This window comes from Brachionichthys hirsutus, chromosome 3, assembly GCF_040956055.1.
Source record: "Brachionichthys hirsutus isolate HB-005 chromosome 3, CSIRO-AGI_Bhir_v1, whole genome shotgun sequence".
Lineage (NCBI taxonomy): Eukaryota > Metazoa > Chordata > Actinopteri > Lophiiformes > Brachionichthyidae > Brachionichthys > Brachionichthys hirsutus.
Genome location: NC_090899.1, coordinates 16,761,810 through 16,787,836, shown reverse-complemented (window position 1 = coordinate 16,787,836; position 26,027 = coordinate 16,761,810). Strand labels below are relative to the sequence as shown.

The 26,027-nt window shown below is 47.5% G+C and overlaps 1 protein-coding gene across 2 annotated transcripts in view; it reads right to left on the bottom strand.

Annotated features, from left to right (window-relative positions):
* LOC137917764 (aldehyde dehydrogenase, mitochondrial-like) overlaps positions 1 to 25,563 on the bottom strand; it is a 56,109-nt gene extending 30,546 nt beyond the window's left edge. For both annotated transcript variants that reach the window (XM_068760493.1, XM_068760494.1), the window contains exons 1-5: positions 25,375 to 25,563; positions 15,801 to 15,905; positions 10,845 to 10,985; positions 8,766 to 8,845; positions 903 to 1,014 (exon numbers count right to left, since the gene is read on the bottom strand). In XM_068760493.1, coding sequence (XP_068616594.1) covers positions 903 to 1,014; positions 8,766 to 8,845; positions 10,845 to 10,985; positions 15,801 to 15,905; positions 25,375 to 25,491 — 555 coding nt within the window. In that variant the 5' untranslated portion in view covers positions 25,492 to 25,563. The remainder of the gene's footprint in view (positions 1 to 902; positions 1,015 to 8,765; positions 8,846 to 10,844; positions 10,986 to 15,800; positions 15,906 to 25,374) is intronic.
* Positions 25,564 to 26,027: the final 464 nt, after the last annotated feature.

Here is a 26,027-nt window from a genome sequence, read left to right as displayed (position 1 = left end):
ACCCACTTCAAGAGACAGACTTGTTTATAGCCGGAAATAAACATTCCTATCCAACACCTCCCCCAGAGATCCGCAGAGGAATGTGATAATGCATATATAAACACGAACACTCATACATCCTCCTAAGAGGTATTCTCAGCAGAGAAGTGGCAGTAGATAAGACTCATCTCATCTGCAAGAAAATGGATGTGTGTATGCTTATTACAAGTACATAACATGAGGTTTAGTAGTTATATTTACATTCCTCTTTTTTTTGTAATTACCAACCACCCATCCGCAGAAAAATAGCCTGGTGTGAAACCGGCCTGTGGCAGCAAAAAAGTTGGGGACCACTGCAGTAAAATATATCCCTCTTGTTGGTCATTTTGTACTTGTTCAACTTATGTCCATTTTTACTGGCCGGAACCAATCTTTTCACAAAAATTGCTCAATTAATTTTTTGGGGTCAGAAATCGTGATTTTTGTGAAACCAGCCTGTGTTCAGCTGCCGCTACAGGGACACCGTCGACCTACAACCTATGTGACTCACGACTGCTCGACTTTATGATTACACTCATCTGTTCTTTGTCTGTTTGCGAGGTGTTCTTACGACATACCTGAAAGCGGCCGAGCAAATGGAGTGTGCCACAGTTTCTGCGGTCTCACCCACAATGTCTACGGAGAGGAAATGGTCTCTTTCTATCGCTGCGCTGAAAACGTCTGGCATTTAATGAGTTAATTGACAACAGTTGAAGATGTATGACAAAAAATGGGAGGAAATGGGAGAGTGAAGAGTTGACATGTGAAAAAGGGCCGTGAGCCAGAATCGAACCCAGTGCCACTTCATCTACATCCGGGGACAATATTTCCGGCCTTCCGCTTACCCCCCGGTGCCTAAAAAGAAGAAAACCAGAATCACTTACCGGTATGATCTGTCCACAGACTCCGACAGGTTCATGTCTTGTATAGCAGAAAAAGTCTCCATCAATGGGGATAGTTTTTCCCTCCCATTTGTCAGCCCAGCCCGCATAATACCTAAATAACACAAGTGGTTTGGAGTGTGAATTTGTGAATACAATCCAGTTTCCAAAAACTGCTCATCATTTCGAAGGACTGTCATTCCAGGGCTGCCTTTCTGTTTCCCAGTATCCAATCCAATCCAAAAACAACCACGTCGCCCAAAGTGCTGAACACAGCAGTGAACTTAAATTCAAATAGTCAAAGCAGACAACAAGCTCAAAGTGCTGCTTCAATGCAAGCAATATGCACATTAGTGGAATAAGAACAAGAGAAACTTGAAAAAATGCAACATTCATTTTAATTGTCAAGTTGTGCAGAAGGTGCATCAGAACATTCTGAATGTTGCCAATACTACAAACACACTGCAATTTAAATACATCTTCAATATTCATGTGAATATTAATCAACATTTGTATTCTAAAATTTAATGTGAAATGTCTAAATTGTAAAAGCAAATCCTGATCCAGAATAAATATATTTTCAGTATAAATTAGACCCATATTCTGTGGATAAAGTGCACTAATTGTGTCTTTTAGATTTTATTTCTCACGAGTTTAATCTTTGTCTTTGCATGCAGCTTAACTGTCGACGATTTATGTACGAAGGACTTTCAACGGAAACAAGACCGCAAGGGCTTTTTAGAAACGCTCCTCTTAGACAGGATGTGTGACTGTACTTGTACTGTAATACATGCTACTGTGTGACTGTACTTGTACTCTAACATTCTATCTAATAAATATATTCATCATCATCAGCCCTGGTGACTGTTCTATGGTTAGTTAGACAAACATTTGGTAACACTTAAACTCAGCGACTCGTTTATGCCTTTTTATTCCAGCTTGTGATTTCAGTGCTAAATTAATACGGTCCCGATTTAAACGTTGTGGTTTCCTGGTTTCTTCACGTCCCTCGTCCAGAACACGTGATTCAAAGGATCATCATGAATCCCTGCAGAAGCCTGCTGACACTAAACCAATGGCTTAATAGTTATATTATATTAACCGTATGTGAATATGTTTTATTCATTCGTACTAAATAGACTTGATACGTACTAACAAGCTAGCTGTAGACTTTCCAGCAATCTGATTGGCTGTCGTTTCTGTCCATCGTATTGTTAGCCAATCATTGAACGGGTTCCACTCTGAAGGGCGCTGATGTTTTGATTTTAACGGAGAGACGGTCTGCCTCCGTGGAGCGAGTGACCGTCCCGTCCGAGCGGTCAGCAAAAAAACACCAAACGGAACGGATCGAGTTTACGCCATCGACCTTAAAAACCGACGGGGACGAATCGTTTCCGTATCCGGCCGGAGGGAAAATAGTAATGATTACTTTTGAAAGAAAAGTTCATGTAATATTATTACTGAAAATGTAAAAGTAATTTGTTACACTATTCGTTACTGAGAAAAAGTAATATTACTTATAATTAGGCCCGAGCGCCTATTCTAGGCGTAAGGGGCTATTGCTTTTGCAACGCAGAAGACGACAAGTTGACGAGCGCAGCTCGTCAACTCTCGACAAAGTTGACGAGCGCAGCTCGTCAACCCTCGACAAAGTTGACGAGCGCAGCTCGTCAACCCTCGGCATCCAACACACTCACGCACACACACACCGACACTCAACAGCACACACACACACACACCGACACTCAACAACACACACGCACACACACAGACATCGACAAACACAGTTGACGAGCGCAGCGAGTCAACTGTGTTTGTAACTGTCTTCCGATGGTTGACGAGCGCAGCGAGTCAACCATCGGGCGACCAACACACCCACGCCCACACCCACGACACTCAACAGCACACACACACACACCCCGACACTAAACAACACAGACACGCAGACACACACACACACACAAACACGAGTTGACGAGCGAAGCTCGTCAACTCGTGTTTGTGTGCCCCCACAGACGCGTAGCCCTCGTCGAGACCATTCCGAAAATGTATTTTGTGTAGAAATCGCACACTCAGAAAAAAAGTTATATTGTTTTTGCAAAAATTCTTTATTCTTTTTCTTTTTCTTTTTCTTTTTCTTTTTCTTCTTTGTTCTGCTGTTTAAACGGCAATTTGACCCCCTGAACATGCTCGAAAACTCACCAAACTTTGAACCAAGCTCAGAACCGGCGAAAAATTAATTATTTTATGTGTTTCAAAATTGGGCATGAAAAAGTGGCGCGCCAGCGCCACCTACAAAAATCACAATGCATTGTGCCTATGGGGGGTCCGACGCCAACTTTGTCGGACAGCCACGAAATTCGGTACACACATGCGTCAAGTCAGGGCAAAAAAAAAAAAAAAATATGGCCACGCCCCCAAACACACAGGAAGGCGGCCATATTGGATTGAATTTTAAAAACTGCTGAGTCAGCGTTTGCACACACACACACTCCAATCCAAACCAAATTTTAAACACTTATTGACCCTTCCTACCTGGACACTTTAAAAGGGAAACTTTGACAATCAGCCTTACAGCGCCCCCTAGAGAACGATAACAAAAATTGAAAGGGAATTAAAAAAATACTTTGCCAGAAATGATTGAAATTTACCAGAAAAGTCCCTCATGTGGTACCAATCAAAAAACACAATCGTAACCATGTTGTTGTTTTTACGGTGTTGCCGTGGCGATGGCAACCCCTCCTATGGGGAGCGGTCCGACGCCAACTTTGTCGGACAGCCACGAAATTCGGTACAGACATGCGTCATGTCAGGGCAAAAAAAAAATGTATTGTGGCCACGCCCACAGACACACAGGAAGGCGGCCATATTGGATTGAAACTCCTGATGGCAGTTGCCATATAATCCAAATAACGATTTGACTAAACTGTGAGCTACTAATGCAGCTAAAATCTAAACACTTGCGAAGCACTCAGGACAAAAGCGGCGTGCGTCGGCGGGTCAGCTCAACGGCCTGTCGGCCGGCGAGGGCCTACAACGCCGCTTGCGGCTTTAATTACTAGTTACTTTAGTTACTTTCCCCAACACTGGTGATCAGTGCAGCGCAAATTAGTTTGCCAGAAATTATTGAAACTTACCAGAAGATTTCCTCATGTGGTCCCGATCAAAAAACCCAATCGTAACCATGTTGTTGTTTTTACGGTGTTACTATGGTAATGGCCAAAGTTCCCCATGTTAGTCTATGACAAACGACACGATATTATCCCATTATATTTAAAAAGACATATTACCATGGAAACGTCCCAAATTTGCCACATACAATCTAACCCGCATGCCGGTCGGAAAACTCAATCGTAACCATGTTGTTCTTTTGACGGTGTTGCCGTGGCAATGGCCGGCATTCCGCATGTTAATCAAATGAGTGCGACACAAAACAATCACCAATCTTATGAAAATGGCATATTAGCATGGAAACGTCCCAAATTTGCCACATACATTCTCACACACATGCCGGTTGAAAAGGCAATGACACCCAGGCTGCATTTTTTACGCTGTTGCCATGACGATGGCAACCCCTCCTATGGGGAGGGGTCCGACGCCAACTTTGTCGGACAGCCACGAAATTCGGTACAGACATGCGTCATGTCAGGGCAAAAAAAAAAAAATGTATTGTGGCCACGCCCCCAGACACACAGGAAGGCGGCCATATTGGATTGAAACTTAAAAACTCCTGATGGCAGATGGCCATATAATCCAAATAACGATTTGACTAAACTATGAGCTACTAATGCAGCTCAAATCTAAACACTTGTGAAGCACTCAGGACAAAAGCGGCGTGCGTCGGCGGGTCAGCTCAACGGCCTGTCGGCCGGCGAGGGCCTACAACGCCGCTTGCGGCTTTAATTCGTCTTCTTGTCCCTGATTGCCATGATTTTGGTGTGACAAGTATCCATTCACATCACGCTTGTGATGGTCAATTGAAGGTGTGTCTGAATGCAAATGTGGCAACTTGCAAAACAGGTGAGATTTACAATAATAATAATAATGCGTTGGTTTTATAGCGATTTTCTGGGCACCCAAAGACGCTTCACACTGTGCATCATTCATTCACTCCATACTTGGTGGAGGTGAAGCTACTATCGTAGCCACAGCTGCCCTGGGGCAGACAGACAGGAGCGAGGCTGCAAATTTGCGCCATCGGCCCTCCTGACCACCACCAACATTCACTCGCTCTCTACATTCACACAGGCAATGTGGGTGAAGTGTCTTGCCCAAGGACACAACGACAGTGTACACATGTACCGGAGACGGGAATCAATCCGCCAACCTCTCGGCCATAGGACGACCCGCTCAACCACCTGTGACTGTCGCCCCTATCAACACAGATTACTTACGGGTGTCCGCACGTTTGATAAAAACAATTTTTTTTGTACTTGCACAGATTCAAAATTTATCGTGTTATACTCCTTACGTCTTTTAACCACCATAGTCTTGATCAAAATAAACAATTAGGATTTTCAGCAAAATTTTGCCCTTCTACGAGAACCAGCTCCTTCGTCTTACTCTTGAAAGTTAACGACAATAGTTCTTGGCATAGCTTTAGGTCTCGGTTTTGGAACCAGGCTCCGGTGGGCGCGCTGTAATGCAACTCCCCTCTCAAAAACCCCTCGATAAACTGTGGCACCAAGCTCCCCTCCTCGCCTTCTGCCACATCAAAGATGCGGGTATTGTTTCTCCTAAACCAGCTCTCGAGGTCCACCACCTTGCGATGTAAAGATTTTTGCTGCCGCTGAAGCTCCGAAAGAACGTCAATGATATCTAGAGCGCCGCTCTAGGTCTCAGCTGCTGCCACTCGCCCGGACAGGCTCTGCATCACCGTAGTCAGGCTGTCGAACTTGCTATTAATGTCCTGTAGACCTACCCTGAGCTCGGACTTGAACTTTACCTCCATTCCGGCTTCAGTAATGTCCGCTGTATCGTCGTGACCTCCAGTAGCCTTTGCCTCGTTCCTGGCCGAGATAGCTTTAGCATATTTTCCAAGACCAAAGTTTTCTTCAGTCCCTAGCTTTATTAACTCCACTTAATTATCGAGTTCACTGTCAACCGTCTTAAGTTTCATGTTCTTTAGTGGGTAGAATACAAGCTGACTCGGGAGAGCTGCGCTAACGGGCGTCTATTCTCTACATGTCCAAACCGGAAAGCGGTGGCCTGTTTTAAAATTTTCCACAAGTTTTTGATAGTGATATTTTGAAGTGCGCAAGCTCTCTCTCAATATCTGAAAAGACACTACTAACCTGTCCTTCTTCCACTTTTGCTCAGCTCTCCTACAATTGCGCCTGGTGAAGCGTGTTGCCTCATTTAGCTAAGGTTCAGGTTTGGAATTGGGTTACTTTGTGTTAAGTGGAGCAACGACATCCAAAGAGCTTCCACATATCGACTCGAAATGAGCACAAAATGTCTCAACATCAGCTTGACAGTGCTGCGGTTCTAATTGGGCCAAATGCTGCTTTTGGAGCAAAACAGTGGAGAACTGAGCAGCAGGGTAACACACATCAATATTAAAATCCCCTAACCTCCTATCAATGCTTGATCGTATTTTGGAATAATTTCAGAAAAAAAGTCAGCAAAGTCCAAGATTACGTTTTTGTCATACTTTGGTGGTCTGGACACGAAAGCGCATAAATCCGGAGAACAGTGCCCAGTTCAAATGAGTTTATTTCAAAGCTTGAGTAAGATGCTGCCAGCGTGAGCTGCTTACAAAGAAAAATGTCTTTGTAGACTTTCGCAATGCCACCCCACGACCAATTACCCTCGGGTAATTAAAATAAGCACACTTGGGGGGGGGGGGGGGGGGGGGGGGTCAACAAGGCAGCAGACTCACCGATAGCCATCCAGGTCCCCGTTACGCACAGAAAATGCAAGCCATAACTTGTGAAAGAAATTCAGAATGAAAGTCTTGTTGGCTGCAGCTCGGGCCTGGGCAATATCTGGCAGAGGGGCCCAACAAGCCGGCCTCAGGTTGTGGACATTTACTCCACACCGGTGGAGGTAAGGAGAAGTCGGATGGCGCTCCAGGATGTCTGTATCAGAGATGAACCAGGTAGTGACAGGTAGTATCCAGGGTCTGCCATGGGATAAAGCGATGACAGCCCGGCTCAAAATGTTCCAAAAGTCGTGACCGAAGGTGGGACAAAGCTCTCAGTTTCACTGGCCGACCGGTCCGCCTCCCGTGCCGTTTTCGTCTTCCACGCGGAGGAGGAGCTGGTCCTCGCCGCAGGTAAGCCGGTATACCAGACAAGAATGGATAACCATCCCACTCAAAATTCACCACATTTTGGAGTGGAGGATGGAGATGAAGAAGTGTCTGTCGGTCATACACAAGTATCGAGTTGACTTTTGATACAACAACCCATAAAAGCAATAAAAATACAATTACCGTATTTTTCGGACTATAAATCGATCTAGTCAGAAAATGCATAATGAAGAAAAAAAAACACATACAAGTCACATTTTTGGGGTAAATTTATTTGACAAAAACCAAGAGCAAGAACAGCAGAGATAGGATTTGGCCCAAAAATTCCCGGAAATACGCTCCGAGCACGCACTATGATCAGAAACTCAGACCGTTGTTCAAAAGTGCCCTTCTGTTATTCAAAGTAGCCTACCCCAAAGAAAGAAAGGAAACAGTTCCAGCACAAGCTGCTGATTGCTTTATGACGTTAAAAATAGGCTGCGTATTAATGCAAGTGGATCGCGGGTCTACCTCAAAAAATACACGCACGCGAACAGACACCGCAAGCAGTAAATTCTGGATGGACGAAACTTCATCTATGGAAAATCTTTTCTTTTTAGACTAACGCCTTCAGGGCCAAAGTCGCAAAATTGAGACAAGCAAAGTATGGGGCCTCATGTCGTTACCACTCCACACTATGTTGGTAGTTACTTGATTATAAGTATGTACGGATCGCCGCCCGGTCGTGGAGAGGAGACGATCCACATTTTAGCAGGAGAAAACGCACCATGTAGAGATTCCTGAACGCCTAACGGCTGACTCAGATTCTGACGAGGAATATCCACCCTCTGATGAACATGTTCAGTCGTCCAGTGAGACGGACAGTCCATGAGCTTGGACCCAACGGCGCCTCTGCTTCACTTCGTCCTGTCCAGGGTGGATGGAGGGGACGTCGCAGGGTTGGTAACGCTAACGCAAACGTTTTGACTGCCCACGGAGATGCAAAAAGTCGTGGAAATAGCGCCATACACGGTAGAGATCGCGGGAGAAAATACGCCGCTAACGGAGGGGGCAGCGGGTGCGCTCGCCGTCCCACCGTAAATGCAGGCAGTGGTGCTGTTCACTGTCTAACCATGAATAGTGAGATGAGATGAGAGATGAGGAAGTGGTTCATGTACACTGGATGCCTGGTGTCATAATATGAAGATCAGATTTTTATACCCATCACAGACTTTGGTTCATACTGACGATTATTCTCATTTACACAAAAGTGATGTCAAAACTGAATATTGTATTGTAAAAACTCTGGAGGCCAAAGGGTTTACATGGTTTACCATTTCAACTATAATCCCACGTTTATTGGGTACCTTTTGTCATCTAGTGGAAGAGCTGTAATTTTAATATACAAGTATAAAATTAAGTAAAAAAAATGTAATGCATCATGAAGAAAAACGTATACAAGTCTCACCCGAGTATAAGTCGCAGGACCAGCCAAACTATGAAAAAAGTGTGATTTATCGTCCGGAAAATACGGTAATGCCCCAGTGATGGACAGCGAGCCACACACACTGGCAGCGTCTAGGAAATGCACATACTGTTACTTTAAAATAAGTCCTGTATAGTTTATTTCTTACCTAAATACCTTCACAACATGGGGCAGGTCCACACTGTAGGAAATGGCATATGGCTTTCCATTATCAAGGGTCTCCAGTTCCTGTGTCAACATGATACATTTTACATTATAACATAAATCAATACAAGTTGGACAATGACACATTTTAAAATGTCAGAATATCCTCTTGAGAGCCAGCCTGCTAGCATGTCCTCTGTAGTGGACATTTGTGGAAAGCTTTTATTGTCAGTGTCAACACAGTACAAGTACGCAGTACAAGTACAGTGCAACATTGAAACAAGATTCAATGAGTGAGCTTCCAACGCTGCCAACAACTCTTCTTGGAGAAGGTGCAGAAAGCATCAGGTACACAGGACAACACACGGAGAAGGGAACGACACGCTGCACCGGGAACGATGCACCGGGAACGCTGCACCGGGAACGCTGCACCGGGAACGCTGCACCGGGAACGCTGCACCGGGAACGATGCACCGGGAACGATGCACCGGGAACGCTGCACCGGGAACGCTGCACCGGGAACGCTGCACCGGGAACGCTGCACCGGAAACGCTGCACCGGGAACGCTGCACCGGGAACGATGCACCGGGAACGATGCACCGGGAACGATGCACCGGGAACGATGCACCGGGAACGATGCACCGGGAACGATGCACCGGGAACAATGCACCGGGAACGATGCACCGGGAACGCTGCACCGGGAACGCTGCACCGGGAACGCTGCACCGGGAACGATGCACCGGGAACGATGCACCGGGAACGATGCACCGGGAACGATGCAATGGGAACGCTGCACCGGGAACGCTGCACTGGGAACGTTGCACTGGGAACGTTGCACCGGGAACACGCAGGGATTTTTTCAATGACGAGCAGGAACCAGGCAAGTCCGGAGAATTGTCCTTCGGGGAGGGGGGGGCGCAGTAGGAAGGTTTCCAGAGCAGATGAGCCAATGAGGGGTGTGTGTGTGAGAGAGAGTTCACGTGTGTGGAAAGTCAGAGAGATGTCCTTGGATTGTTTTGGTAGACAGATAGGACCTGGCATCGTACAGAACTCTCTCAGAGGGGGAGGGAGGGGGGGGGGGGCTGGAAACATGAAATGAAACTTTAGCTTAATCCAAATATACAACTGGTCCTCAGTTATTCCTCGTTTTGTGTGCGAAGGTGAGACTTCAGTCCCTCCAAGCCAGGACTCAGTCCGGAGATCGATACAGTTCTACCTGCTGGGGCAGGATGGTATCCATTTCTGCCGGTCCTCCCTGGATCGATCCCTGAGCTCTTTGCCCAGGTCCTCGATTCGAGCCACCACACGGTCCCCCAGAGCACCGAAGAGCACTTTTAGATCCATGGTCAATTTATCCAGAACTTTGAAAGCCACAGTCTTGGAGACTTTCCGGTACACCAGGGCAGCTCCCGTCCCAATTAGCAGACGCCCCCCCCCACAATCCAAGGACATGTCTCTCTGACTTTTCACACACATGAACTCTCTCACACACACACACCCGTCAATGGCTCATCTGCTCTCAGAAATCTTCCTACTGTGCCCCCCCTCCTCTGCCGAAGGACTATTCTCTGGAATTGCCTGGTTCCTGCTTCTCATTGAAAAACCCCTTGTGTGTTCCCACTGCACCTTCTCCAAGAAGAGTTGTTGGCAGCGCTGCAGTCGCTGCTCACTCATCGAACTTGTTTCCTTATTGCACTGTACTTGTACTGTGATCACAATGACAAAAGCATTCTATTCCATTCGTGTCTTGGAACACTCGTATATCGAGGTATTACTGTACCTACCTTACCTATTGAAGTGAAGCACAAGAGTAAAATTACATTTTATCGACACGTTTTAATTATTCATGCATCTCTTTTTTTTACTTATTCTCTAAATCAATTGCATAAAGAATAAGAGACAAAAACAAACATTTCAATCCTGGACATTTGGACTACTCCATGCTCTTCCATCGCAGGTTTGATTTTTGATACTAAAACCTGGTGAATATGCTCATGTGATTATACTGGTGGAACAACAGCAAAACAAATAAAAGACAAGTTATTTACTCAGAAACAGGTCAGTATATTTAATAACTACTCACAGCGAGGTAAGCAGCGTCCCTCTCAATTGCATCAGCCAACCTGTTTAGAAGCAGGCCGCGATGAGAGGCATCCATCCGTCGCCAGGGTGACCCCAAACGGAAGGCATTGCGGGCTGCTTTCACCGCTATTTCTACATCTGCCTGTAAATAATGACACCACAATACGTGCTTTACTTGGTGTAATAGATTCAAGATTCAAGATACTTTATTGTCATTATGCAAGCATAATAAAATCGTGAGAAGGCCCACGGCTTAAGGCACACATCATAACATAATCAAATCAAAAACTAAATTCTCTCTATTTAAAGGAACAATATATATACACACAAAGAGAATATATATACACAGAGAGTGTGAGAATCACAGGCAGTAGTGCAGAATAGCAAAGCAGCAGCAACAGGACCGGCATAAAGCGTCCCAGATCACTACAAGGGAACGACTGCTTTCACAGCTCGGGGGAAGAAGCTGTTCCTGAGCCTCGCTGTGCTGCTTCTTATTGTCCTGAACCGCCTCCCTGATGGGGGCGGGACAAACAGTCTGTGGCCCGGATGGGTGGGGTCTGTGGGCGGGACAAACAGTCTGTGGCCCGGGTGGGTGGGGTCTGTGGGCGGGACAAACAGTCCGTGGCCCGGGTGGGTGGGGTCTGTGGGCAGGACAAACAGTCTGTGGCCCGGGTGGGTGGGGTCTGTGGGCGGGACAAACAGTCCGTGGCCCGGGTGGGTGGGGTCTGTGGCGATGCGTCTGGCCCTCCTCTGGACTCTGGAGGTGTAAACAGAGTCCAAATCAGGCAGACGGTGACCCACAATCCCCTGAGCTGTCCTCACCACCCGGGATAGGTCCTTCCTGTCCTGCGCCGTGCAGCTGCCGTACCACACGGTCGCACTGAGACACAGGATGCTCTCTATCGTGGCCCGGTAGAAGTCTTCAAGCAGCACAGAGGAGAGTCCAGCCCGCTTCAGCTTCCTGAGGAAGAAGAGCCGTTGCTGGGCCTTCTTCACCAGGTGTCTGGTGTTGAGTGTCCAGGAGAGGTCAGAGGAGATGTGGATGCCCAGGAATTTAATGTTCTCCACACGCTCCACTGCTTCCCCTCGTATGCACAGGGGGGCGTGTTCAGTCTTCCTGGACCTCCTGTAGTCCACTATGACCTCCTTGGTCTTGCTGGTGCTCAGAACAAGGCTGTTACTCGAGCACCACAGCATCAGGTTCTGGACCTCCTCTCTGTAGTGGGTCTCATCGTTGTTGGAGATGTGACCCACCACAGTGGTGTCGTCAGCAAACTTCAGCTGGTTCCTGCGTTTGTAGTCCGTCACAGCCCTGATGCCTTTCCACATGTCACGTGGGTTATTGTTCTCAAAGTGCTCCTCAATGCGCTGCTTGTATCTGTGCTTTGCCTGCTTGATGCCTCTTTTTAGCTCACTTCGTGCCCTGCTATAGGCCAGCCGGTCTCCTGCTCTGTAGGCTGCATCCCGGGCTTTGAGCAGAAGCCGCACTGTGCTGTCCACCCACGGTTTCTGGTTAGGAAAAACCGTGATCGTCTTTGTGGGAAGGACAGCATCAGTGCAGAAGTGAACATAAGAAAGCACAGATGACGTGTACTCCTCAAAATCTGCATCCTCTTTGAATACCTCCCAGTCTGTGTGCTCAAAACAGTCCTGCAGGGCTGAGGAAGCCTCCTCAGTCCAGACCTGCACGGTCCTGGTGGTGGGTTTAGTCCTGCAGATCAGCGGTTTATATGCAGGGATCAGGTTCACTGAGATGTGGTCAGACATACCCAGGTGGGGGGCTGCTACAGCCTTGTAGGCCCCCGGGATGTTGCAGTAGAACTGATCCAGAACGTTGTGTTCTCTGGTGGGGAAGGTGATGAATTTGGTGAATTTGGGGAGCACAGCTTTCAGTTCCACGTGGTTAAAGTCTCCAGCTACAATCACAGCGGCCACTGGATTAGCGTCCATCTGGCTGCTAACCAGGCAGTATAGCTCCTCCTGCGCTAGCTTAGCATTAGCACGTGGCGGTATGTAGTACGCAAAAGAATCACTTAATTATATACTAAATAAAAAATACACTTAAAAGGTGAAACGCTATTTAATATATGAATAAACTGTATCACCAACCACCTTACGGCCACAGCACCGATCAGCCGCTTCGACAATGGAGGCACAAAACATGGTCCACTCAGACTCAATGTCCCCTGCCTCCCCCGGTACATGATCCTCTCCCGGAGGTGGGAGTTAAAACTCCTTCTGACAGGCGATTCTGCCAGACGTTCCCAACAGACCCTCACAATACGTTTGGGCCTGCCAGGTCTGTCCGGCATCCTCCCCCACCATCGGAGTTGACTCGCCACCAGGTGATGGTCGGTTGACAGCTCCGCCCCTCTCTTCACCCGAGTGTCCAAGACATGCGGCCGCAAGTCCGGTGAGACGACTACAAAGTCGATCATCGAACTGCGGCCTAGGGTGTCCTGGTGCCAAGTGCACATATGGACACCCTTATGCTTGAACATGTTGTTTGTTATGGACAATCTGTGACGAGCACAGAAGTCCAATAACAAAACACCACTCGGGTTCCGATCAGGGGGGCCATTCCTCCCAATCACACCCCTCCAGGTCTCACTGTCATTGCCAACATGGGCGTTGAAGTCCCCCAACAGAACGAGGGAATCCCCAGAAGGAGCACTCTCCAGTACCCCCTCCAAGGACTCCAAAAAGGGTGGATACTCTGAACTGCTGTTTGGACCATAGGCACAAACAACAGTCAGGATCCGTCTCCCCACCCGAAGGCGGAGGGAAGCTACCCTCTCGTTTATTGGAGTCAACTCCAACACACAGGCACTGAGCCGGGGGGCAATAAGTATTGCCACCCCTGCCCGGCGCCTCTCAGTGGAAGAGAGTCCAGCCCCTCTCAAAAAGAGTGGTTCCGGAGCCCTTGCTGTGTGTCGAGGTGAGGCCAACTATATCCAGTCGGAACTTCTCAACCTCGCACACCAGCTCAGGCTCCTTCCCGGCCAAAGAGGTGACGTTCCACGTCCCTAGAGCTAGCTTCTGGAGCCGAGGGTCGGATCACCAAGGTCCCCGCCTTCGGCTGCCGCCCAGCTCACACTGCACCCAACCCCTCTGGTCTCTCCTATGGGTGGTGAGCCCACGGGAAGAAGGTCCCACGTTGCTTCTTCGGGCTATGCCCGACTGGGCTCCACGGGTGAAGACCCGGCCACCAGGCGCTCTCCATCGTGCCCCACCCCCAGGCCTGGCTCCAGGAGGGGGCCCCGGCAACCCACGTCCGGGCGAGGGAAGCCCAGGACCAATTATCAAACTCGTCATGAGGGGTTTTTCGAGTCATCCTTTGTCTGTTCCCTCCCCTAGGACCCGTTTGTCATGGGTGACCCTACCAGGGGCATATAGCCCCCGACAACTGAGCTCCTATGATCACTGGGACACGCAAACCCCTCCACCACGATAAGGTGGCAGCTCAGGGAGGGGGTAATAAAATTGATTTGAAATCTCGTGAACTCAATCTCGTGAGATGTCTCGTCTCGTGGAATTTGTGTCTCGTCCCACCCCTAGTTTCAGACTATCACTCTTATTTAGAAATGTAGTCAGTCACAAGAACTGACTGACCCTGCTAGACAAGAACAGTGTGCGGCATTTCAGTCAGGGTTTTTTTCCCCTGACTCCTGTAACAACTCACACTTATTTCCTCGGTTCCTTGATGAAAAATCAAAAACCTGAGTGAAAAAAAGCCTTTTGGGTTGGGCCTTGGGCTGGGAAGCAGAGAAGTCCACCGGTTCAAGTCCCAGCCCAGACAACACGAGGAACGTTTGCTGGTGGCTGGAGAGGGGCCAGTTTTACCCTCAGAGCACTGCCCCCCCCCCCCCCCAATTGCTCCAGGTGCGGCGATCACAGCGCCGCCGTCACCCTGTGCCTTCTCCGCAAGCTCTGGGGCCCCTATGCATATATATGTATGTGTGTGGTTTTTTCAAGGGGCCCTTGTACTGGGGTGGTGTTTGCAGTGTAAAAAGTGTTAAACATATAAATGACAATAAAAAGCTAATGTTAATGTTATCTTAAAGGTCACATATTATACCCTTTTTCCACAAGTTAACGCAGTTGTCAGGCAGTTATATGAAATATATGTGCCACTCTGTGGAGAGCTTCGCCTTTCGACTCTGCTCCTTGTTGACCCCAACGAATGAACAAGGATGCAGTATCGTGGACAGCGCTGATGTCTGTCGCTTTCTGTCACCTGCTCCATAAAGCAGTTCGTTCAAAGTGTTTAACACACACTAAAACATTTTTGCCCATTTTCGCCGGAACATTACCACCAAAAATAAACTTTATGCAGGGAAAATGTCATAGACCGTGGACGGGCAGAACACAGACATTGGGGTGCACGATGAGTCATGAGCTGGCTGCTCTCAGCAGCGGCTTGACACTGCGCTTCTCGCGGATGATGCGGCTCACCCGATCTCTAAGGTAGAGTCCAGCCAGCCTGCGGAGGAAGCTCATTTCAGCCGCTTGTACCCGCGGCCTTGTTCTTTCGGTCACTACCCACAGCTTGTGGGGTAGGAGGGTAGGATCGGAGATTGACCAGTAAATGGAGAGCTTCGCCTTTCGGCACAACTCCCTCGTCACCATGACGGTGACGAGAGCACAGCAGGAGGTCATTACAGACATAGGGAAAAGTGAGTTTTTCATAATATGTCCCCTTTAATCTTCAGTGAAAATGTTAACCCCTTGTTTGCACCTCAGTAAAATAACAGTATCCTTGAAAATCGTGTCAGAGAAATCACCAGCAAGATCTATCAGCCTCCTACTTTACTACATGAGTTTGCCAATGTCTCTCCAAGTCCACTCTGTCTGTATGGAGGGTGGGGGGATCTGGACATTGCGTCATGGAAAGGTCAAATGGAATCATTAAAATCCAGTTTGCTCAATCCTACCTGCAGCCTAACATCTTTACCTTATCAGCCTCGGCAACATGACAAATGACTTCTCCAGTTGCTGGATTGATGGTAGGGAAAGTTCTTCCACTCGCTGCATCCCGCCACTGGTTGTTAATGAACAGCTGAAATGTCAGGACAAAGAAAAGGATTACCTTTTGGTGATAACAAGTTTTCCTTAACTTGCAGTCAATGGAGCTTCAAAAGTTGTTCCTCAATATCTGTTGATTATCGACTGATGTTTATGGAGTTTGAAAATAATGTAGGATGGTGACCTATTTTTTCATCCAGATTAATAACAAATATTAGAGTCAAAGTCAGCGATCAGCTAGAACTGTTTCTCTGGACAAAGAGCTCTTTTCTCAGGCTTTTGTTGAAAACTAGTGATTTTGTTGAATACTGCCTCTCTTCAATGGCAAATAAATCCAGAACGGAAAATGGTAGGAACACAGTTTCTGTTTGTGATGAAAGAAGATACTTTGCTCTTTCATTTGATATGCTATATTTACATAGTCATAGTACACAATATTCTGTTGGTCTTGGAAAATAGGGCAATACGAGCGAAAACTGCTGGCACTCTGTTCTGAACATGCTTGCGTACTGTGATTTTAATATTAGAGAAATAGATTTTTAACAAGCATATTCTTATAGCTGAGTCAATTCCGCATGTCAACAGATTTATTACCTCCACCAAGGAGGTAAAAAATCAGTTATGTTATGCAGCATCTTAGAGTATCCACCCTTTTCGTAGCCCTTGGAGGGGGTACTGAAGAATGTTCCTTCTGAGGATTCCCTTGTTCTATTGGGGGACATCAACGCTCACGTTTGCAATGACTGGGACCTGAAGGGTGTTCCAACTATGCGGGGATCACACTTCTCAGCCTCCCTGTTAAGGTCTATTCAGGGGTACTGGCAAGGAGGGTCTGCCAGATAGTCAAACCTGGGATTCAGGAGGAGCAATGTGATTTTCGTCCTGGCTGTGGAACTGTGGACAAGCTCTACACCCTCGGCAGGGTTGTTGATGGTGCATGGGAGTTTCCCCAACCACTCCACGTGTTGTTTTGTGGACTTGGAGAAGGAATTCGACCATGTCCCTCTGGGATTCCTGTGTGTGTATGTGTGTGTGTGTGTGTGTGGGGGGGGGGGGGGTTCTCCAGGAGTATGCGATATGGGACCCCCGGATACGGGCCGTTTATTCCCTATATGACAGGTGCCAGAGCTTCATCTGCATTTCCGGCCAACCAAGGTTGCCCTTTGTCACCGATTATGTTCATAACATTTTTGAACAGAATTTCTAGGCAGGGGGGGGGTCTGGTTTGACCTCAGGATTGGGTCGCTGCTTTTTGCAGATGACGTGATCATGTCGGCTTCATCAGGCCGTGCCCTCCAGCTCTCACTGGATCGGTTCGCGGCCGGGATGAAAATCAGCACCTCTAAATCCGAGGCCATGGTTCTCAGCCGGAAAAGGGTGGAGTGCACCCTCCAGGTCGGGGAGGAGATCCTGCCCCGAGTGGAGGAGTTCAAGTACCTCGGGGTCTTGTTCACGAGTGAGATTCAGTTTGTGCATCTTCATGATACATCTTCTACGTACACAGAAGTTAAATATGGAGTTCCACAGGGTTCAGTGCTTGTACCTATTTTATTGACGCTGTATATTCTTCCCTTCCATTATTAAGAAACATAGCATACATTTCCACTGCTATGCAGATGACACAATTATACCTGTCAGTGCAGCCAAACAAAACCATTCAGTTAGACTCCAAACATATCTTAAGGACAATAACTCCTGTACGACCAAGAACTTCCTGTTATTAAATCTAAATAAAACTGAGGTACTGGTTCTTGGGCGAAAACATCTCAGAAATGTTTGTTCTAGTGATGAACTAGATGGCATCTCAGTGCCCACCAGATGATCTTTGATCCAAGATAAAGCATATTTCAAGGACTGCGTTCTTTCACCTTCACAACATTTCAAAGGTCAGGCACCTACTAACCCGAAAAGATGGAGAAAAAAATAGTCCATGCTTTTGTGACTTCCAGACTGGACTACTGCAACTCCTTACTGTCCGGCTGCCCAAAAAGGTCTATTAAACATCTCCAGTTAACCCAGAATGCAGCAGCTCAGGTTCTGATCCAGAATGCAGCAGCTCGTGTTCTGATCCAGAACGCAGCAGCTCGTGTTCTGACAGAAACCAGACTGAGAACACATTTCCCCTGTTCTGGTATCTCTACTTCTTATTAGAGAACGGATTGAATATAAAATCCTTCTACTCACTTTTAAAGCCCTCAACAGCCAGGCCCCTCCTTACCTTACAGAGATGATTACCCCATATTGCCCCACTAGAACCCTGCGGTCCCAAAATGCTGGCCTGCTCTTGGTTCCAAAAATTTCCAAAAGCAGACAGGGGGGCGGAGCTTTCAGTTATCAAGAGCCTTTATTGTGGAATCGGCTCCCCTGATTGGTTCGTGAGACAGACACCATCTCTGTGTTCAAGAGTAGACTAAAGACTTTCCTTTTTAACAAAGTTTATAGTTAATCAATACAGTAATCAATATGATGTCATAGGCCAGCATTGGTGGCTTAACATCATGACACACTGAGCTCCTCCCCCTCACTCTGGTTATTCATGTTATAAATATTCAGTAATCAGAAAGAGTATACTTTAATAATCCCATACTTTACACACCTGTAAAGTGCCTTAAGATAACTTTATTACCTGGCGCTATACCAGGTATGGGCAAACTAAGGCCCGCGGGCCATATGCGGCCCTTTGGTCTTCTTAATCCGGCCCGCCGAACTTGTCCATATTATATCATTAGATAAAATTGTATTATTATTAAACCTCATTCATTTTACCTCGTCCCTGTAATTTGTACAATGAGCCTTGCATATTCATGCTTTGCTAGCTGTAAAAGGCCAAATCCTTTCACAATGGCTTTTACGTGTCATTTATATTATCCCGTTAGTTCAAACAAACATGCCATCCATATTTTCCTGGCCCGGCTCCAAATTTTAAAAACACTTGTGGCCCGCGAGTCAAAAAGTTTGCCCACCCCTGCGCTATACAAATAAAATTGAATTGAAATTTCGAGAACGATCTGGATACCCGTCTCGATGAAAAAACATAAATCTGATCTCCCCCCCCCCCCCCCCCCATTTACTTATAATGGCCTTTTACAAAAATAATTTCTTCTTCCCATCTCATCTTCATCCGCTTATCTGGAGTCGGGTCGCGGGGGCAATAGCTGCAGCGAAGGACCCAAAACTTCCCTTTCCCGGGCCATATTCACCAGCTCTGATTAGGGGATCCAGAGGCGCTCCCAGGCCAGTGTCTCTCCACCTAGTCCTGGGTCCTTCCCGCAGTCTCCTCCCAGCTGGTCGTGCCTGGAACACCTCTAAAGGGAGGCGCCCAGGTGGCATCCTTACCAGATGCCTGAACCACCTCAACTGGCTCCTTTCGACGCAAAGGAGCAGCAGCTCTCCTCTGAGTCCCTCATGGATGACTGAGCTTCTCACCCTATCTTTAAGGGAGACACCAGCCACCTGCCTGAGAAAACCCATTTCAGAATCAAGAGAATCAAGAATCAAGAAATGTTTATTGTCATTCAGACACTTTCATGCAAGAATGAAAAACAGCACTCAGGTCCCAGCTCGAGGCACACAACAAACAGTCACCAAAAAACAGACACACATTCATTCAACGTAAAACCCAAATATATACACAACAGTGATTGCACGATCCCCAGTAGCAGCATCCAATGTAGCAGAATTTGTCCAACAAGGAAGCAGCGAATTTGGCCTCAGAGTTATTCACTGTTCATAACTCTCACAGCATCAGGGAAGTTCCTGAACCTGGTGGTTCTGGCCCTGATGCTGCGCAACCTTCTCCCAGATGGGAGGGGGGAAAACAGTCCGTGTGCAGGGTGGGTGGGGTCCTTCATGATGCAGGTTGCTTTTTTCCTGCACCTCCTGCTGTAAATGTCACTCACGGTGGGTAGAGTGCTCTCCGAAGTCCTTTGGGCCGATTTTACCACCCGCTGCAGGGCCTTCCTGTCTGCAGCAGAGCAGCTGCCGTACCACACCGTGATGCAGGATGAGAGGACACTCTCCACCGCACACCTGCAGAAGGACGCCAGGACCGGGGAGCCCATACCTGCTCGCCTCAGCCTCCTCAGAAAGTAGAGGCGCTGGTGGGCCTTCTTTACTAGGGCGGCTGAGTTAGTCCTCCATGCCAGGTCGCTAGCAATGTGCACGCCCAGGTACTTAATGCTCTGGACCACCTCAACAGCCGCTCCTCCGATGTAGAGGGGAGGGGGGGTGTAGCCTCCTTTCCTGTAATCCACAAACATCTCCTTCGTTTTCTTCACATTGATGCAGAGGTTGTTTTCTCCACACCACTGCACCAGATGTTCCACCTCCTGCATGTACTCCGACTCGTTGTTGTTGAGGATGCGTCCCACCACTGCTGTGTCGTCTGCGAACTTGACGATATGACTGCTCGGGTACTTGGCCTTGCAGTCATACGTCAGCAGGGTGAACAGCAGAGGGCTCAGAACGCATCCTTGAGGGGAGCCGGTGTTGAGGATGATGGGGCGGAGGAGATGTTGCGGCGGAGGAGATGTTGCGGATTCTCACAGTCTGCGGCCGGTTTGTCAGGAAGTCCAGGACCCAGTTGCACATCGATGGGCTCAGCCCCAGTGTCACCAGTTTGTTGACCAGAGCCTGCGGGATGATGGTGTTAAATGCCGAGCTGAAGTCCAGAAACAGCAGCCTGGCATAGGCGTCTCTGGTCTCCAGGTGACTCAGGGCCTCATGAACCACAGAAGCGATTGCGTCATCAGTGGAGCGGTTCCTCCGGTACGCATACTGATGGGGGTCCACGCTGTCATCGGCGCTGTCCTTAATGTGCCCCATCACCAGCCGCTCAAAGCACATCATGACTATCGGAGTCAGAGCAACCGGCCGATAGTCGTTCAGGCATGACACGGTAGAGGTCTTGGGGACAGGGATGATGGTGGCCGTCTTCAGACACGTCGGCACTGAGCCCTGGGACAATGAGGTGTTGAAGATGTCGGTCAACACCTTGAAGAGCTGATCACCACAGTCCCTCAGAGCCCGGCCCGGGATGTTGTCCGGGCCTGCAGCCTTGCGGGGATTGATCATCATGACATCCTCAGCAGCCAGACTGAGGGGCAGCTCACCTGGTGGAAGCGTGAGCTTAGTGCAGGGTGACGTGTTGGAAGCCTCAAAGCGAGCGTAGAAGGTGTTGAGGGCATCAGGAAGAGCCGGGTCCCTGGGGCACTCCATGCCTCTCTTTTTTTGTAGTCCGTGATGGTACTGATGCCCTTCCACATGCTCCGGGGGTCGTTGGAAGCAAGATGACCCTCTATTCTCAGAGCATAGGAGGCTTTGGCCCTCTTTACCCCCGATATCAGGCTTCTCCTCGCCACTCTGAGTGCTGGAGCATCACCAGACCTGAATGCTGAGTCCCGGGCTTTCAGGAGAGAGCGAACTTCACCGTTCAGCCATGGTCTCTGGTTGGGGTGAATAGTGACTGTTCTGGTGGTGGTCACATCCTCAACACATTTGCTGATGAAGCCCAGGACAGATGATGTGTACTCCTCCAGGTCCACGTCTCCAGCATATGTTGCCGCTTCCCTGAAGATCGGCCATTCGGTCCGCTCGAAGGAGTCCTGCAGCATCACCGGGCCACACAGTGATGGATTTCTGTGTTGGGCGAGTGGACCTGCACGCAGGACGGTAGGAAGGGACCAGCATGATGGAGATGTGGTCAGAGAGGCCGAGGTGGGGACGGGGGGTAGCCCTGTAGCTGTCCTTGCGGTTCGTATACACCCGGTCGAGCGTGTTGTTCCCCCGGGTTGCAATGGTGACATGCTGGTGGAACCGTGGCAAAATGTCCGTCAGGTTGACGTGGTTAAAGTCTCCTGCAACCACGTAGAGCGCCTCCGGGTGCTTGTATTGCCGTTTGCCGATGTCGTCGTCGTGTAGCTCACGTAGCGCCTTGCTAGCATTAGCGCTCGGGGGGATGTAAACAGCTACGACGAACACGGCTGTGAACTCCCGTGGCAGATAGTGGGGCCGGCATCTGATCGTCATGTGTTCTACCGCCTCAGAACAGTGGCTGCTAACCACGGAACAGTTCGTGCACCAACCTCTGTTGATATAGACGCAGAGGCCTCCTCCTCGCGTCTTCCCCGACAGATGGTTACGATCCGCGTGGAAGAGTAGCAGGCGGAGTCCGGCACGTTGTTATTTAGCCACGTTTCCGTCAGGAGAAGCACGCAGCAATCCCGCATCTCTCTGTAGGTGTTTAGTCGCAGCCGCAGAAGGTCCATCTTGTTATCCAGCGAGTGAACGTTAGCCAGAAAGAGCGATGGAGCAGCCAGGCGAGTCGGGATAGCCTTTAGCATGGCTAGCAGGCCGCCCCGCTTCCCCTCTTCTGCTTCCGGGCACACCGTCTCCGCTTGCCTCTGGGACGCTGAACTCTGCTGCGCCAGCCCGATGTCCTCAGGAGCTGTAGCCTTCCAAGCGTGGCTCTGAGAGTTGGTGGAATAGTCATCGATTGAGCATCGTTGACGCTCAAAAGCTCAGTTACACCGTACTTTACCCGCTCACACTCACTTTTCTCCACACACTCATTCATACTAACGCCAAAACCATTCAAACTAAAGCCAAGACTGGGAGCTAGAGAAGTACCATCCGGTACGTGCCGAATATCAAGAAACGTGAAAAATATGTTTCCTAATCACAAGGCTGCAAAGGTTTGTATTTTTCTGTCCCTGTTTGAAGTTTAAATTACAAATATATTTCCCTTCACCATCTTTTTCCATTTTCAAACATTTTTGAAAAAGCGCCAAAGAGCCGCATGCGGCTCCGGAGCCGCGTGTTGCCGACCCCCGTTCTAGGGGAATGAGCTGCGCTCTGAGTGCTTTTCTAGTTTATGTGGCCTCAATTACATCCGAGTAGTGATGGGAAATAAAGCGTTCTGAAGCTTATATAGAAAAAGATTTCAGTACTCAAAGCTTTTCAACACTCCTCTCTGGAGGCACCTGGTGGTCAAATGCATGAATAGCGTGTTGAAGCTACAAATTCAAAGTAACAAAGTTCTTAATTGTTGACCACTATAGAGAGTTGAGTCGACAGCTTGTGTCACTATCATGTACCTTAACTGTCTGATATCGGGCTATTGTTGTGATGCTTTGACATGTATTGTTTGGTATGAAAAGCTAATTATGTTTATTTGATTAATGATTTGAACAAACTTTCCATATTTAAACATGTGCCATTACGTGCTCTCCCTTTTTACAATATGTGCCTTCTTGAGGTTCGCAAACATAATCGATAAAATTATTTTGGTAAAACACAGTGTTGGTTTTTTTGACACATGCGCCGGAGCTTCAGCTTCAAAAGGATTATTACTGCACTCAGTAGACTCTACTGGGCTACCAACAGACTGCACAAGTCTGTTGGCTTCACTTCCTCCGTGTCTTGAGGAGGGACAACTTGGACCAGAAGCTGATGCTGGCCTTCCATCACTGTTCAGTGGAGTGGACTGACTGACTGCCTGGGGGTCTGGGACACCGGCTCCACTGTGGAGAACAGGAAGTCGGTGCACCGCCCATCATCAGGAGAACCCTCACACCCCACCCATCATCTCTTTGACCTGTTGCCCTCTGGACGGCATTACAGGTCAATCATATCCCACACCACCAGACTGCCTCACAGCTTCTTCCCATGGGCCATACGGACATTGAATAACAACTGAAACAATGATCTTCACATTCAAGAATCATCCTATACACGGTGTGCTTACTTCAATAACTATGCAACTACCTCATTCAAATGTATAAATTGTCGCTACGAACCTCGCACTTGACGATAATTTATTCATACTTGATGTTTCCTTTGCGTTGTACTCATAGGCGGAGTTTTGGGGGGGCAGGGGGCGGCATTGCCCCCCCTAGCGTCTGAAAAATGGAACTGCATTCAGTTTTATAAACAAATAAAATAATAATAATTTTTGGTTCAGTCTGTAAAAAATGCCGACATATTCAATTAATGCCGCCAGAATATGAGTTTAAATAAATAAACATGTAACCTGTCATTATTTACTTAAATCTGATCGTGAATATGTTTCCCCTCACTTCATGACGTAAGGTAGAGAACCCGTTCCACCTGTTCCTATAGAGAATGCCCACATCACTGAAACTCCAGTCCACGTTTTCCCTGTGACCGCTAATTGTCGGTTCCTGCAGCGTGTTTGAAGCACACAGAGCAGAATAGAAGAGCTTCAGGAGAAGAACGTGAAAGGATGGATGAAGAATGGATATAAGAACGTTTTTAAAGAAAGTAAGTTTATCACTGCCGGTAGTAACATTTAGTTATTGTGTGACACACTTAAGGGAAACGCACAGATGCATTAGCCATGGAGCTGTATGAGAACCACAGCCCTGTGCCACGCCCACAGTCTCCCTGAATCAGGGGCAGAGACCTGCAGAACCTGGAGGAACCTGCAGAACCTGGAGGAACCTGCAGAACCTGGAGGAACCTGCAGAATCTGGTGACCTGAAAACAGAGGCTGGATGCTCTCCCAAAGATATATTGTCTGTGCACAACCTCCTTTATTCAGACTTTATTTCATTTTGCCTTGTTCCGTCAACCTCATTAAAATGTGTCCAGATTTTACTACGTTTTCTATCACTTATTTTTTCTCTTACCCTTTCTAGCGCGAAGTTTGTCTCTAGCCTAAAGTTCTCTCTCTCCCTGCCTCCCTTTCGTTTCGCCTGCTCGCTGTGCTGCATGTGCGTAAACACCCCCCCTTTGGCTCACAATCGGCTCACAATGACGGAAACCGGCTCCTGTCGTTCACTTCAAAGTCAAAGTCTGAAGAGCGATCTACGGGCCGCACACACACTTTATCACAGCATGGACACCCGACAGTGGTCAATTATGTGATATTAGAAAAATAAGAAATGAAAAATAATTTTTTTTAGGCGATATTGGAAAATCTCTCGCGGCACACCAGTTGGAAACACTGGATTAGGCGAACAGACGTCAGTCAAAAAAGATTTTTGCCCCCCCCCCAGCACAAATGTCAAACCCCGCCCATGCCAAGTACTCGACCTGTGCAGAGTCTGCTTAACTTCATTGCATCACCGTGTATAACGCCAACAAAGTGTCATTCTATTCTACAAATAGCATACCTGTCAACTTATAAGGTTGCGCCTTATTTTTGTAAAAGGACAACATATACTGTATATATATGTATATATATAAGGGCTGCAGGACAGCCAATCAATATATATATATATATATATATATATATATATTGATTGGCTGTCCTGCAGCCCTTATTTCGATTTCACGCACTTACAGAAAGCTACTTGAAAGAATAAAGAATTATGTTTTTAAAGAGAACATGACTTACAATAAAAACGTAATTGTTGCAGTCATGGCATTTAAAGTCACAGGTAAATTAACACTACACGAACTTTCTTATCTGCACGGCAACAATAAATTATAGATGACGCAGTTTGGTAAAATCCAACTCCCATTATATTACTTTCCCTTACCTTATTATAGACGACTTCGGGTCTGGCGCTTGGTGCTGGGATAGCGGCTACCGAATAACGACGGCCCCCGAAACCACTCAGTGGAGAGCCGGCACGAAACACGACAGCCCGTAACATGGCGCTTACTGCAGCCTGCTCGATTCAAGGTAACCCCCGCCGAGCAACTTCCTCCGTCTCCGTCTCCGTCTCCGTCGAGCCCTAGTTCTCGTTCTTGTTCTCGTTCTCGTTCTCGTTCTAGTTCTTTTTTTCTTCTTTTTTTTACTTTATTAACATAACTATGGAAGCCCGTTTCCGCCACATGAAAAAAAAACGTCTCTTACTATCTCATAATGATGATTTACTATCTCATAATGATGATTTACTATCTCATAATGATGATTTACTATCTCATAATGATGACTTACTATCTCATAATGATGACTTACTATCTCATAATGATGATTTACTATCTCATAATGATGACTTGCCATCTCATAATGATGACTTACTATCTCATAATGATGACTTACTATCTCATAATGATGACTTACTATCTCATAATGATGACTTACTGTCTCATAATGATGACTTACTATCTCATAATGATAACTTACTATCTCATAATGATGACTTACTATCTCATAATGATGACTTACTATCTCATAATGATAACT